Source organism: Nannobrachium achirus (genome assembly GCF_963921795.1).
Source record: "Nannobrachium achirus genome assembly, chromosome: 5".
Taxonomy (NCBI): Eukaryota; Metazoa; Chordata; class Actinopteri; order Myctophiformes; family Myctophidae; genus Nannobrachium; species Nannobrachium achirus.
Window position 1 is genome coordinate 23,429,175 of NC_137814.1, and position 15,905 is coordinate 23,445,079.

The window sequence follows — 15,905 nt, forward strand, 5'->3', positions numbered from 1 at the left end:
CCTTTTGAAAAGTCTTTTGTACCGTTGGGAGAAGATTTGAGTTAGATTAGGCAATTCTACAACTGTCTGTGGCATATCAAACTGGGGTCCTCGAAATTTGAAAAACTTGAAAATCACTGCAATAAGATATGACCCACCTCCTACCACTGACTTGGTTTGACAATCATAGTTTTATTTTTATTAGCTGACCTCACGCCCCCATATGAAGTGGTGGTGGGTCAAGTTTCTATTATATCAACGCCAGTGGTTCCCAATCTTTTTTGCTCAATACCCAAAAGAGAAATGTGACGTTGGCCCGGGACCCAAACTAGTGAAAACAGCAAATCTACCAGCATGCAAGCTTACTTGACCCATAAAATGTGGTCTGCAACCCAACATGCAAACATGGGTCCTGACCCACGGTTTGGGAAACGTGCTCTACACGACCCGCTCCTTCGCTGCCCTTGGCACGCTTGGAGTAGGCTACGAGAGTGGTCAGAAGACCTCTGGGACATGTGGTCTTTCTTTATTTTCACTGGCCCAAGCACGATGACACAGGGAACGGCCTTGAAGGCAGCTTTCCCACGGGCATGGCAGCCACATGAAAGAAGATCGCACCGACGGCCTACGTATAAGGCCATGGGAGATCATGGCTGCAACCCCAGGAAGAGGGTGTTTTACAGGAAAAGATCTCAACTATTTAAAGCGAAAGATCAGGTTTACTTGTTCTCTAGTGTTTAGTTAGTGCACTGACTGAGGCACATGGTAAGACAAGACAAGTAGGAAACACTGTGAGGGATTACGATGCGGAAACAAAACTGATTTTGAAAGTGTTCTCCACAATGTGGTTCAGGGAAAAATGCTGTGTTTACGCTGGCCAATTTGGTCAAGCTGAGTTCTAAAAAAACAATGAGTAAGCTTGTGGCTTTTTCACTTTGAAAGGTCATAATTTAAACCATAATAATGGTTACTCACTTCTCTGCTTGTGAACTCTATATTTGTCTCCACCAGCCGAAGGCATGGAGGAGAGTATGTTTTCACCTCCGTCTGTGCGTCCGTGCGTCCGTGTGTGCGTCCATCAAGTTTGTTACCAGCTAATCTCTGGCACCGTTGGCCCGGTCGCTGGCAAAATGAGCACACACACTCCCTGGATGCCAATTCAGAACCTCTGCCCCACATTTTTCAAATGGCCATGTTCTAGCACCACTATGAGGCCGATGTTTGCAAAACACATTTCTGTACACTACTCTTAGAGATTTTGTCCACAAATCCTACAAATCGGTAGACAGTATCTCTACAGTCATGTGATCAACATGGATCTGTCCGATTTTCCATATTCCATCCTGATTGGCTACAATTGGCTTCCAAAGTTTGCAGGATTGCTCCGTTTTGAACAAAATGTCTCAAATCATGAACACAGCGTGCAATCTTGGTTAAATTGGGTGCGCACGTTCCCACTAGGCCGAGGAAGAAATGCCACTTCAAACTTCTCAAATCAGCCTCATGGTGGCACTATAACAGGGCAATTTGTGTTTTTACCTTTAACTCCACGGATAAGTTTAAAACTTTGTATGCGCACTCCCTAGAGGCTAAGGATAAACTTTTGCCCTGCATTTTTCCCATTTGCCTTTTATAGCGCCACCAGGAGGACAACTTATGTAAAACACATTCTTTGCTATTACTCCATCAGATTTTCTCCAACAATCATGCAAATCAGTACACAGTATCTCTATAGTCATGTGATCAAGTCTGATCCATCTGATATTTCATATTCCATCCTAATTGGCTAATATTGGCTTCCAAAGTTTGCAGGATAGCTCCATTTTTGAACAAAATGCCTCAAATCATCAACGCAGCTTGCGATTACCGTAAAATGTGCCACACATATTCCCACTACGTCAAGGAACAAATGCTACCCTTTTCACATTGGCCTGTTATAGCGCCACCAGCAGGTAGACTTTAGCAAAACACATTTTTGGAACACAATGCCTCAAATCATGCATGTAGTGTCCGACTGCCATGAAAAGGTCTAAGATTGCCACCCTTTTTACATTGGCCTATTATAGCACCACCAGGACGCCTGGCCTGGTGGTGACCTGTGCTCGGAAGAGCACTGCTTCTAGCTGTGATATAATTTCGTATTGTAGTGTATTGTGTGCAGTGATATTTGGCACGTTTTCAAGTCATTGTGCCTTGAGATCATCAATTGTTTCTCTGTGCTCTTTTTTTGCTGTCCTTGCGTCCAGACGAATTTGCTGATGAGGAGGAGGTGCAGTCCTTTGGCTACAAGAGGTTTGGTGAGTACCCACTCGCCTTTTCTAGTCCTTCATTATGTTTATTCTCTGTCCATAAGAGAGCAGTAAACAACATGTTGTTAAATCATCATGAAATGACATGGTATGGTATGGTAAAAGGGGAGGAGATGATTCTATGATGTCATTAACTCAGTGTTTTTCAGTTGCGCCTTTTTAACTCAGAGGCTTTCAGCTTTCAGGAAGTAACCAAAAATACACAGGGAAGGCAAATGTGCACTTTATAACCACACATGGTGGTCTATTAGAGTAATGAGACACTCCATAGGCACATATGAAACAGAAAAAGCACAAAACTATGGCACCACCTGAATAACAATTTGTATAAAACATAGTTTCTCTGAACGATTCCTATGACCTTACACTGCCTCAGAGCAGCATTGCATTTTCAAGTAACACCAGAAATGAGTCAATGGGATTATTTAGATTGGCCTTTGAGTTCTTTCTTTATTCCTTGGTATTAAAACGTCGGGAGTGTAGAGTGGATGGAAGAAACCTCAGTATCATGGGTGTTTCTAGACACTGGACACGTTACAGACATATCATATTATTCCTTTGTTGTTTTTTTAAGTCAGAGCTGGTATATCTGCTATTTATGAAAAGTCATGTCATTTGTAACTCTGTAAACCTTTGCTTCTGGGGGGGTCCCTGTCTGATACATATCATTTTTTAGATGGGGGTCCACGGTCAAATACATATAATTCTAGGGGTCCTTGACGTGAAAACGTTTGCGAACCACTGATCATAGGAGACAATCAGTCTCAGGTCTTAATGGGTTAAACACCACAAGACAACTTTCACTATGCCCCCCTGTTACGTTTTATTTTCTTCATTTTACATCCGCATTTAGAGAACGATGTGTTCTAACTTCTAGCATCTCCCCACTGTTTCCCAGAGGAGAGATCATTTTTCTTGACTTTGGGTTGAAGCGGTCACAGGGGTCACTCAGGTTCACTAGGTGTTTTTGAGTGGTCGTGTCATACAAGGGCTCAGCAGTCATATGTCAGCGCATGTGGAAGTGATAGCTGTGCACGTTGTGTGTCGTCGGGATCACAAAACACTTCACAGACGCCGTGTGAGGTGAGTGGATGGGCCTGTGTGACGGCCGGGTGCGTTTATTATGGTGGTGTGCAGTGTGTGCTTGTGTGTGCATGCTGGTTGTGTGCGTGTTGGTTGAGATAAGCTCCCCATTCAAGCATAGGAGAAGTTCATGTCTACCTGGGTCCAAACCCAACATACTCTGATGACAGTAGCGTAGCTATAAATCCATGGAAGTAAACAAAGATGGCAATGTCAATCTGACACTTTGGTCCCAAACAGGATGTCTCTAAAACTACTGGATGGATCCTTTGGGAATTTTCTGTGAACCTTAATTCTCTAAGGTCGATGAATCCTAATGGTTTTGGTGAAACTAGTGCCAAAAGGTCTAATTGGAAGAAAATAAATTGCACACTCCAGTCAATGGTAGATATGACAATTGCCAAATGCCCACACTTATCTAAAAATATAACACACCCAGATGAATTGCCATGAAACTTACTGAGTGCATTCACACTCAAGTGAGAATGAACCCTACCGGTTTTGGTGACCCCACAACCTTGGCCAAAGTGTCAACTTTGCGCCCAAGATAACTCAAAATCGAATTTCCCGGATTGCCATGCAACGTGTGTCCAAATTTGGTCCCACACAAGATATCTTGAAAACTACTACCTGGGGTGTAAGGAGCAGCACAACAGCAAGGTTTGCCACGAATACACACACTTTTGCAGCAACAGTTTCCCGCTACAACCGCAATATTATACTTTGGGGAGAGTGCTCATTTTCTGTCCTCGTCCAGATTGTTCTGGTTGGGTTGAACTTCACGATAACAAGGAATGCTGTTGATCTGCAAAAACAGTCTTGTGCATATTGATGCACAGATGCACAGAGTATAGTAATACCTTGTCCATTCTCCGAAGAGACACGGAAAAAGAGAAATGGTGTCTCATACTAAGTTGGACATCTGCTTGTTGAGAGAGGTCTATTATTCCTTTGAGAGTATCTCCAAACCTGAGAAGTTGCTGAGCTCCTTCCTGTGCCCATACTGGAAGTTTATTCAGTGCAAGTCTATATACCCTGTGGACTCCACTGGGAGAGAGAGTGAGAGACAGAGAGAGAGAGAGAGAGACAGACAGAGAGAGAGAGAGATGGAAAATACTGAGAAACGAGAGGGAGAAACAGACAGAAACAGTAAGGGAAGGTGGAGACAGATATGCACCGTAAAATAACGGTAAAAGTCAGTGGTGTAAAAAGTACTCTAATTTCTTACTTGAGTAAAAGTATCAATACTGCAATATAGAAATACTCTGATATACAAGTAAAAGTCAGAAATTCAAAATGTAGGCTACTTGAGTAAAAGTACGAAAGTATTGGAAAGTATTTTTTATACAAAATGTACTTAAAGTACCAAAAGTCTCACAACGTGTTGCATTGCAACGCGTTGTGAGCTTGTAGATCTGCTATTTTCAAATAGCCACGGTATAAAATGTGGCTAAAGTGTTTAATTATGTTTTATACAATTATAATGTATATCTGCAAAGTAACTAGTAACTAAAGTTTTCAAATAATTGTAGTGGAGTAAAAGTACAATATTTGCCTCTGAGACGTAGTGGAGTAGAAGTAAAAGTACTGAAAACTGGAAATACTCAAGTAAAGTACAAATACCTCAAAACTGTACTTAAAGGGGCACTCCACCACTTTTCAACCCATCTTCATATAATAGGTCCTCACTAATGTTCATGATAAAATATCACAATTTTTTTCTACTCAGTTTGGGTCTCATAGGAGAGCTGTGGGTGGGTCAAATCCTTCTACCGGTGACATCATCAATGGGAAATGCAAGCTAATAGAAACTGCAGGCTTTCTATTCCTGAAAAAGTTGCAATGTTAAAGTGGAAGCCATTGTTCTCGTGATGATAAAAATCTAAATATTCTTTTTCAAAAATATTATTTAAAAACAAATTGTCAAACGATGATATCACCGGTAGAAGGATTTGACAGCTCTCCCATGAGACCTAACCTGACTACCGCCCGATGGTGGCAGCAGTGCGTACCGCCCTACCGCTGCCACCATCGGGCGGTAGTCAGGTTAATGAGACCCAGACTGAATAGAAAAAAATTGTGCTATTTTATTATGAACATTAGTGAGGACCTATTATATGAAGACAGATTGAAAAGTGGTGAACTACTCCTTTAAGTACAGTACTTAAAGGGGAAGACCACCCATTTTCAAAATTGAACTGTGTCATTAATATAACTTAGAGGAGTTGTGTGGAAATAGAAAAAAAGTTCTCCCCCTTCTGTGTTTCCTAGAACTGGAGGATTGATTTTGGGGTTTGTATTGTAAAGTACAATGTGTGATCATCAAGTTGTACTTTACAATACAAACCCCAAAATCAATCCTCCAGTTCTAGGCAACACAGAAGGGGGGGAACTTTTTTTCTATTTCCACACAACTCCTCTAAGTTATATTAATGACATATTTCAATATTGAAAATGGGTGGTCTTCCCCTTTAAGTAAATGTACTTAGTTACTTTACACCACTGGTAGAAGTTAAATGAACACAGAGGAATTTACTGTGTAGAGACTAGAGAGACACAGAAAGGAGGGAGAGGGATGGATGCAGTGGCGTCACACCAAATTCTGGGCCCTGGGTACAAGGATTCACTGCGGGCCCCCCATGAATGTTAACTATTGAAAAATAGCAGATATACAAGCTCACAGCGCGGCACCGAGTGCCGCGCTGCGAGCTTGTAGATCTGCTATTTTTGAAAAAATCGTGAAAATGTGTGCAAGAAACCTATGTTTCCATGCATGTCAGTGTGGTGCTCAAACATTTTCATGTCAAAGGACCCCCAAGATGATATGTATTTGGCCACGGACCCCCATCTCAAAATATTTCATTCCAGGGACCCCCCCAGAAGCATAATTTGAGTTACAAATGTTTGCTTCAAAAATACATATATTCAAAGATTTGCACACATTTTCACAACTTTTTCCAAAAATAGCAGATCTACAAGCTCGCAGCGCGGCACTCGGTGCCGCGCTGTGAGCTTGTATATCTGCTTTTTTTCAATAGCTAAAGTTACTAGGGCCCCTCCACCTTGGAGAGAAAGGTATCTGCAATGAAGCAGACAGCCCGCAACACTCCAAGGCTTTTAGGTGCACGGCTCAAAATAGGACAGAGTGTAGTCAACGGACGCGTTTCGACCCTTCGGTCTTCTTCAGCGTTCCACCTTGGGCCCTAGTTACTCAGTCCCACTCTCCCCCCCCCCCCCCCCCCCCCCGCCTTGTGACGCCCCTGGATGTCTGCGATGAGGTGGGAGGAGAGGTAGACGGCATGGAGGAGCCTCTGCACTCTGCTGTGTCAGCAATACCTTGAGGAGGGAGGGGATGGGAGTGAGTTCTGTGGGCCCGGGCGCTGCCTCCCAAAAGGAAAAAGTGGCCCCTTCAAAACATAACTTCAAGTGGAGGATTTTCTTTTCTTGTTCGGTGCAGAATAATACAACTGTTTGAACTCAGGGGCGTCAATTGGGGAAAGGCCAAGGGGGAAAATAATACTTTTACTTTTAAATATAAATCCAGGAATGTCTCTTTGTCTATCTACAAACACCAAATTTAACGAAATGGTCACTTTAACAAGGTATTATGATTATATTCTCCAGACTTGTATTCTCCCCATCTTGACAGAATGGTATATTCCCAGGTTCCGCAGGTCAGCTGCACAGGTGCAATGCATTATTGTTAAATGTGGCACGTTTTACCAACATGCCAAGTTTAGCTGCACTTGAACAACCGTTCCAGGCCGCCATATCCAGTCCAAGAAACTGTAGAAACCTGTGTAAAAAACTGACAAAAATAGTTTTTTTCAGACATTGTGAAAATAGCCGATCTACATGCTCACAACGCCTCGCAGCGTGAGGCGTTGTGAGCATGTAGATCTGCTATTTTCACAATAGAACCGTGTTATACAAAATGTAATGCCTCTTTTCCATGAGGACTCCCATCTTTGCCATACCCTAGCTTTTGCTGAACTGCATGACGCCACTGTTCAAAACACAACTTCAAGTGGAGGATTTCTTTTTCTTGTTCGGGCAGAATATTACAACTGTTTGATCTCATTATGAGAGAGGCTAAAAACCATACCATGGAGAAATGTTGTGCGTCCCCATCTCGTTGTTTATCAATCGATATGATCAAAGTGGCTGTTTTGCATTTTAGACAATGGGACAGTGATGGTGTCTTGTACTGTACACGGTGGTGGCTGGGGAGGATTAGGAGAAACCATAGAGGAAGTCATACTGTACACATCTTGCTAGGGGGTTTTCTTTTTCTTCTTTTTTTCTAAACCGATACCTAAAATAGACTTGAGGTTTATTTTATTGTGTGGGTTTTATGAATGAGAGCAAGGGATTTACACCCATCGTTGTTTTAAATAGCAAGTGGGAGTTCATGTTATTAACACTTTGCTGTACTTTCCATTTCCCAATGCCTATTCCTGGAACGCTTTTCTGTTGTTGTTTTGTTTTTATTTTAATTTTTTTTTCTTATTGGGGGAGGGGGTGAGTGGGCATGGGCGTGGGTACCTATGGGGGTTGTCAACGGTTTTATTTTCTGCTGTGGAGTTGCATTTATTGCTTGACTTCTTCTTTGGGGGTGAAACAGCGAGTGGTTTTAATTTACATGGACTTTATTACCAGAGAAGAATGTTTTCTGAATTCCTGCTTATTACTCTCCCCCCCAGGGTGTGCATGCACACAGTCTGAGTTCTGTTGTCCCGATGTAAGATTACTCGCTCGTGTTTTCAATAAAGAAAATGAAAAAAAAAAAAAAAAAAAAAAAAAAAATGAGTAGAGTGAGAGTGGGAGGAGAAGAGTTATAGGAAACTTGAAAGGAGTGAAAAAGAAAAGCTAAGCCAGCGACGCCGACTACACCGCCGTGCAGAAAACAACAGCATATTAAAAGGACATACAAAGAAAGTGAAAACAACACTTCCCCAGGGTGTTTTCTTTTCTTTCTTTTTTTTTTTCAATAACTACTAAACTATTCCCCTGATCTGTTAAAGTTGATCTCTTATGGCACAATGACCCGACGTGATTGGTGAGAAGAACAGTGGGTCAGTCCGTGCTTGACCAATGACAAGCAGACAGGAATTCTTCCCAGACAGAGCACAAATCACTGTGTCCTGTTGGGGGCCATGCCTGAGGCACGGGTCAACCGCGGGTCGACCCGGTGGGCCCCTGCTCTCAAGATCACCCCTTTGTTTAACCCTTGACTTAAAGGCCACTGATAAAAACTGAAGTGCAGATGCAGATAAGTTTAAAGCATGGCTCTTGGCAGCACATGTTACCAGACAGTATACAGAGACAAGTGTGGATGTGGGAGTGTCTCATTGGAGGTTGAGTGCAGGTCAGCGCCGTGTGTTCTCAAGACTGTGAATTATTCAAGACGTGTTATCACGCTCAGAGATCAACATGGGTTCCAGCTGTTATTATTATTCTGTACCTCTATTCTATCTGGCCAACAAGTTATTATCAACGTAAGTGGGGAAAAAAAGGTTGCAGGCATTAGTGAAGGTGGCTAACTTCACATCACGATTCCAAGTTTCAGTCGGGTTGCTCAGTGCTGTCAGTCAGTGGTTACATATGGTCATTATTGGTTTGAGATTGGGCTCGAAGTGTCTCGCCATACCTCTGAATTGCTGGTTCTGGCTACGGGTCCCCAAGGGACACGTTGGCCAACCATAACGACACCCCTGCAACAAAATGTCATCCGATAGGATGATTTCCCTCACATGATAGATGTTCGGTGAGCCTCTCCTTCACAGCAGGCTTTGGCTGAGTTGCAAGAACAACACATACACTGGTGGTTGGAGTTGTCTGACTCCATTTTCTTCCAGCCCTCCCAATGAAGGATAAGACAGGCAGGCACGAGAACTGTGGCATGTGCCTCAGCTTCAGTCTGATGTATTAATGAAAGTATTTTGGCTCTGGCAACGGCCAAAGTCAACCTCAACGCTTCCTGTCCTTGAGAAGAGACAGAAGGCAAAAATGAAAGATGTGTATTTTTTCTTTGTTCACGTCTAAGTTGGAGCACCATCCCCGTTTCAGGCCGGGCCAAGACAGGGGCTCGACGCGTTTGTTGCTTTGGCTGTGATTATATTGGCCACGAACCATTGCACCCCTCGGTATTATTTTTGCTTAGGTTTCCTCACTTTTATTCAGGGAGATATTCAAAAATGGCACCACAAGTTGTGAGAGGAAGTTAACCACATCAGATTTTTCCAGTGACTCAGCCCTCCAGTGCTTCAAAATGTAAGTTTCAAGTGAGGCATTTGTTTGTGTTTTCACATCTGCACATCTGCTGCAGGGGAAAATGTGCGCGCTCTCTCTGTCTGTTTGAGCATACCTAAACCAACTGTTATGTCTCTAGTAGAAACAGCATGCAGTTGAATACTGTCTACTGTGGTGCAAAGCAGATATATTTCCATCAAGATAATTTGAATGTGGCAAATACTAGAAGGAACATTTAGTCAATAATAACATATTATATAACCCACTTCCTAGTTATGGATGTGGACCACAAAACAACCACGCCAGCCTTACCAGGCAGTTGCATCCCACCTTCTCAGTGGCCCCAGAATCTCTGCTAAGCGTAGCCACGGCCACACTTGGCTGGCAGACAAGCTGGTTCCACATTGTGGTTTCACTGGTTTTCTTTGGGCGACAAAGCTTGAAAATGGCTCGCGGGATTTGATAGGTGTACAGCAAAGACCAATCTGTACAGATTTTTCCAAGGCTCTCTATACTGTCATGGAGCCAGGCATTGAGTGTTGCTGATTCAGTATCTATCTGCCATGATGGTGGGCCACCCAGCGTGCCTGGCCACACTAAACCCAACAGCACAGCTGGTCTGCGGAGTAAAGGAGCCCTCGTACACAACTCAACTACTTTGCATAGAACAGTATACCCCTGGCAGTGGTTTTGGGTTTGCACAAGTACGTAATGAAATGCTTTTTTAACCCACATGATACAACATGTTTGAGCGTATTTGGGTTCATGTTGTTGTGGTGGGGTGGAGATTAGGGGAGTTGGGTCTTTCTGTTTGATGTTGTTGCTGAGTTTTATTTTTGGGTGTCTTCCAAGACACAGTTAACACACAGGCAATTCATTCTGGAAAGCGTCTTAAATCCTGAAATTGTCTCCGCTTCGGGGTCGAACCTCAGACACAGCACCATCATCATTTAAATTGCTATTCAGTTGTGAACTGGGGAAGATGGTTTATGTCTGAGAGTGATAAAAGACCACAGTCTCACAGATGCAGCCATTGAAGATGTCTCACTTTTTACTGTGTGCTTTTCTAACTAATCCTGTACTTTTGCACTTTTTGAATTGTTTTGAAAACTAAGGTTTGGCTTAATTGTTCTAAAGGCTGTTTTAGTTTATTTTTTTTATTTTTTTGCAAGACAAACAGTAAGAGTTTTTGTATTTTAGATGTACTAATTTTAATTTAGCTCTACTATCATTCAAGTATTAGGTCTCTGAATAGTTGGCCTACATACGTGGTATCTGGATCTCGTATCGATGTACACATTTTAAGGGCATTGTGTTATGCATAACCTGACTTGCGTCAGATGGTGGCAGTAGTGCGTACCGCCCTACTTTACCCTCTGAGATCTCTCGTGAGAGTTGATAACACTCGTAAAGTCCCGGGCCGGACCAATCAGCGGCAGCTACGGGCGGGCTCTGAGCGGCTCTGAGCCAATAGAGTCTGATTGCAGACCACGTGGAAACCCAGGAGGCGGATTCTGGGTGTAACGTCATGCAGACAAGCCAATATGAGTGGTTGGAGTTGGCACTCCCAGACTGTGATAGAGAGACGGCCCCATCCAATCACCTGCTAAATAATTTGAAAAAATGGCCCGCCCCTTACATCGGGTCTGCCGGAGCAGTCCCAGATGATAGTTAATCAGAGCTGTATGCAGCCAGGCAAACGCACTGCTGCTATCATCTGGCGCAGTCAGGTTACAGTATGTTATGCATGCAATTGCAAACACTGCATGTGGGCTTCATATATAATAATTAAAAAATAACAACCCATAAGCATGTATTTTAACAGAATCTATATTGCTGTGGATTTATCATTTTGATCTGAATCATGTTGTGATAAACCTTGTTACACGTTGGAACTAGCATCAGATAAATGCTGTAATTTAATAAACAGATGAACATTACTATCAACGAGGAACTGCTTCAGCGAACAAAAGATGGTATAGTCCCGCTGGGAATTCCTGTTCAGTGTGAGGATGGAATTGGCTGTGGACATGGCAGGCACTGCTGGCAGATCTCGTCCTTGATGGTATGCAGGTTGTCAGCTGTTTTACAATCTGTGTTTTGGTTCCTTTGCGCCCGGATAAACTGCAGTGTCTTCTTCTTGGCTATGAATTCTTCTACCACACCGTCCACAGCAAACATATTTGTTGAGGTGGCCAATTTCCCTCCGGGGAAATCGCACTCTTTCGAACGACCATCATTTCGACCGGAGGGTTAGCGACTCACTCCACGGAGGTTAGGGTTAGGGTAACAGCGACACGCTCCCTTTCCCTCCATGTTTGACATGAATTCCTTCCCCAGTATATATATATATATATATATATATATATATGATATATGAAGCAAAGGTCGTCGGGAACGGGACTCGAACCTGCGATGCGCTGTCAGGCAATGGAGCCTAGGCCAGTTGTCCGTGCCCCTCTCAGTCCTTTTACCACCACAATGCACATTTACCCAGGACAAATAGGGGTTTATTTTGTTACTGGTCTTGTAATGATTGATTAATGGGGAGGATTTCTTGTGTGAAATCAGAAGCAAATTGGGCATTACTCCATTGTTAAAGGAGAATTTCGGCCTAGAAGGTTATTTTACCTTTAGTTTGCGTTCTTCTCTCCCAAAAATATTAGTCTTGTCCTTTATTCCCACCAGACCACGGCTTCAGATAGGAGCGATTGGTTATATATATTGTTATTCTGCTTGTTTCTCTCGCTCGAAAATCTATTTCTTTTGGTAGATGTCTGTTGTACATAATGACTCCACGGTCTTGTTTTGCACAGGCGGTCTCGTTTAGCGCCGACAGCTGCCATCATTTGTTTACAAGAGAAGCTGCGCAGATGTGGGTGCACTGCGCATCACATCGCATTGAATCCAATAGGATTCTGATTTCTCGCAAGAGACAAGATTTCAAACGTGAGTTCAAAGATCTGCGTTTTAACAACAACAGTGGCTGCTCCCTGTTATATTACATTGTAGATGGGATGCTATCAGTAGCCTATTTATGGCAGATATGTCATGTACCGAATTATTTTATTTTCGAGCGAGAGAAATAAGTAGATTAACAATGTAACCAATAGCTCCTGTCTGAAGCCCTGGTAGGACAAATGGACAAAATTGGGCTTGCAAAGCTGGTGTCACACTGGGCTGCCCCTCCCCCGGCAGCCATGTTGGGAGGACCGGGGGATATATACCAGCTATAGTAGCAGGGCTTGACATTAACTTTTTGAGGCACAGTGTCATCTGGACAAGTACATTTACCATTCACTTGTCCAGGCACAAAAGTCACTGATCAATTTGCCATTTCAGTCTTTTTTATTATTATTATAAAAACTCACAGTGTGTCATATTGCAATGCTTTGTGAGCTTGTGGATCGGCTATTTTCACAGTCTGTGAAAGATAGTAGAGGGGGGGGGGAGGACTGGATCCTTATACACCCTTCGGAGGACTCCAGTCAACAACGTATATGGTTTAAGTTGTTAAGAGTGCTTGTTTTTTCTTTTCTATTTTGTATTTGTTGTTGATTTACCCATTTGCCTTTGTTTGTTGTAGCGTGAAGACCCTCCTCTTGACTAATGGCATATTCATATTGATATTCCTTCCCTCCTCTTTCTTTCTTTCTTTCTTTCTTTCTTTCTTTCTTTCTTTCTTTTTCTTATCTCTCTCTTGTGCTTTCTGACTGGGGTTCTCATGGGCCTACTTTACTCGAGATTACCTCATTCTAAAATGCCAGCACTGGAACACGAGCAGAAGGAGCCAGGGGGTCTCTCACTTGCTCTCTGCGCAGGCCAATAAAATTACTTTATTGCCTCCATGTTGTTGTTCAGAGTACATGCATGTGAATGATGGTAATCGAGAATGCTCTTGTCTCAAAGGGCAGCTTTTTTCTTATTGAAAATGTCCTGCATATACTGTTCCAGGTGCACAATACGGTTAAAGTTGGCATTGCAAAGCGCTGCACGTACAGTTCCTTTTAGTAGGAACAGTGTGTGCAAAGATCCTTTGGAATTCAATGCACAACTGTTCTCAAACGCTGACTCACCAACATTGCACTTCTTGGCCCCTAAAGAAAAAATGGATTCCAGCTATTACACCAGTGTTGGACTGAAGTGTGCATTCGTTGGCTGGATAATGGCTTGCCTTCTCAGGTTTGACGTGTACTTGCTTAATCCATGACCGTGTATTGTAAAGTTTAACCTTGGCACAGTGGTGGTTCATTTGTCCCTTGGTAGCAGAGTTCTCCAGAAAAAAAAATCGAACCTCTGTTCGAAGTGGAGCTGTGTGTGTGTGTGTGTGTGTGTGTGTGTGTGTGTGTGTGTGTGTGTGTGTGTGTGTGTGTGTGTGTGTGTGTGTGTGTGAACTGAGCGGTGGTCGTGGGGGGGGGGGGGGGGGGGGAGGGGTGCCTGTGTGTGTGTGTGTGGGGGGGGGGGGGGGGTGGTGCCTGTGTGTGTGGGGGTGTGTGTGTGTGTGTGTGTGTGTGTGTATTGCAGTTGATGCTCAGGGCAGGCTAGACTCAACAGCACCTCTCTGGTCACCCAGGGTAGTCAGGCTACACCAGAGGCTACATACAGACAGACAGACAGACCCACCCACCCACAGACACACACGGCCACGTATAGGGAGCTTGTGTTCCACACAGCTCCAAAAAGCCTGAACAGTGCTTCTCTACGTCATGCGAGGTTTGAGTCCTGTCATAAAACAAGGTGTTTAGAGTGTTGTGCTGTCCAAATTATAAGCAAACTAGTGTGAATGAACTGATTGAACATTAAACAAGTGTGTGTTAAACATGTGTGTGTGTGTGTGTGTGTGTGTGTGTGTGTGTGTGTGTGTGTGTGTGTGTGTGTGTGTGTGTGTGTGTGTGTGTGTGAGAGAGAGAGAGAGAGAGAGAGAGAGAGATTTTAAGAACATTCCTTTTTAATAATGTAGATGCAGGTGCTTTTCGTGTCCAATCTTTACAGCTTGTCCTGGGAATATTAATTCACAATTACTAAAAACAAAAGGTCTCTTGCCAAGACCACCTCTGCTTTCCCTACGCAGGTTGGAGCTGGATCAGTTGTAGTAATCTGTAACACGGTCAGCGGTCGGCACTTTTCTGCTCCAAAACGTGTGGAAGCTGATGTGTGGCGTTGTGTGTTTGTCGGTGAACTTTTGATTCCAAAAATGGACATGCCACTCTTGACGTCAGCACAAATCACAACTTGTTAGTCAACAATTTCTATTGTGTGTGATGTCAGACCAGCGCTTGATCAGCAAGAGAGAGAGAGAGACACAGAGAGAGAGACATAGAGACAGATGGCTTAACACACTCATCGATGTATCAGAGCAATAACCCAGGAAAGCTGACAATGTGGCGTGGCGTTGCGTGGCGTGGCATGGCATGTCGTCACTGTCGGGCAGACACCTCGTATCTCCAAGTTTCAAATGTTTTTTTCACCAAGCAAAGCCCTGCTTCTTCATACAAGGCCGTCGCACAAAAGTAGTGAAAACAGACGATCTACAAGCACACAACGCCTTGTGGTGCGAGGCGTTGTGTGCTTGTAGATCGGCTGTTTTCACTAGTTTAGTTAATTTTTAAAATGATAAATACAAAACGAACGGTTTTGGATATACAAGGTTTCCACCCGACAACAACGATATAACAGTTGCCCAGTCTTGTTTATGAGGCTCAGTCACTTTCCAGCTCATCTTTTGCGATTAAGATAAATGACCTGTATTTGTCATAGCGTGTCTTTCTTTAACCAAATGCAGATGAGATGACAAAACCAGACCTAACCAGGTCCACGTATAAACGTATTCCCTGGATCTTGACTCCCTTTTTAATAGGCCCTTCATACTGTACTCTCTAGTATTTAGGCTTTGTTTGTGCCTTTTAGCACTTCCTGAACCTCGAAGAAACAGCTGACTGCGCAGATAACAAGCGTGCCGTAAAGCTCTCCCTCAAAGTGATTGGTCTGTTAAGTTACGACTAAAAAGCATTCCATTCTTTTTCCTCTCACGGATCTTTCAACAGATTCATCTCTGTCAGAACCAGACTCTCAGTGAAGGTTCCAAGAACTACTCATCTTTCATTACGTGATTTCCATCCCACTGTGAAGCTATTTGCACCTTGTGCACCTGATGAACGTCTCACATGAGTCCATAACCATGCTAATGTCCACCATTACAGGAACTCTGCAGAACGACTTTGTCTATAAAAATTCAAGAGAAGTAGAAGATGTACATGAATGGGCCATGAAATCACACCCAAA

The 15,905-nt window shown here is 43.3% G+C and overlaps 1 protein-coding gene across 1 annotated transcript in view; it reads left to right on the forward strand.

Moving 5' to 3' along the window:
• Nucleotides 1–376: 376 nt before the first annotated feature.
• colec12 (collectin sub-family member 12) overlaps nucleotides 377–15,905 on the forward strand; it is a gene marked incomplete at its 5' end in the record, with an annotated part of 47,950 nt that continues 32,421 nt past the window's right edge. Inside the window, 2 exons of the mRNA XM_080725643.1 lie at nucleotides 377–473; nucleotides 2,226–2,276. Of these exons, the coding sequence (XP_080581769.1) occupies nucleotides 377–473; nucleotides 2,226–2,276 (148 nt within the window). The remainder of the gene's footprint in view (nucleotides 474–2,225; nucleotides 2,277–15,905) is intronic.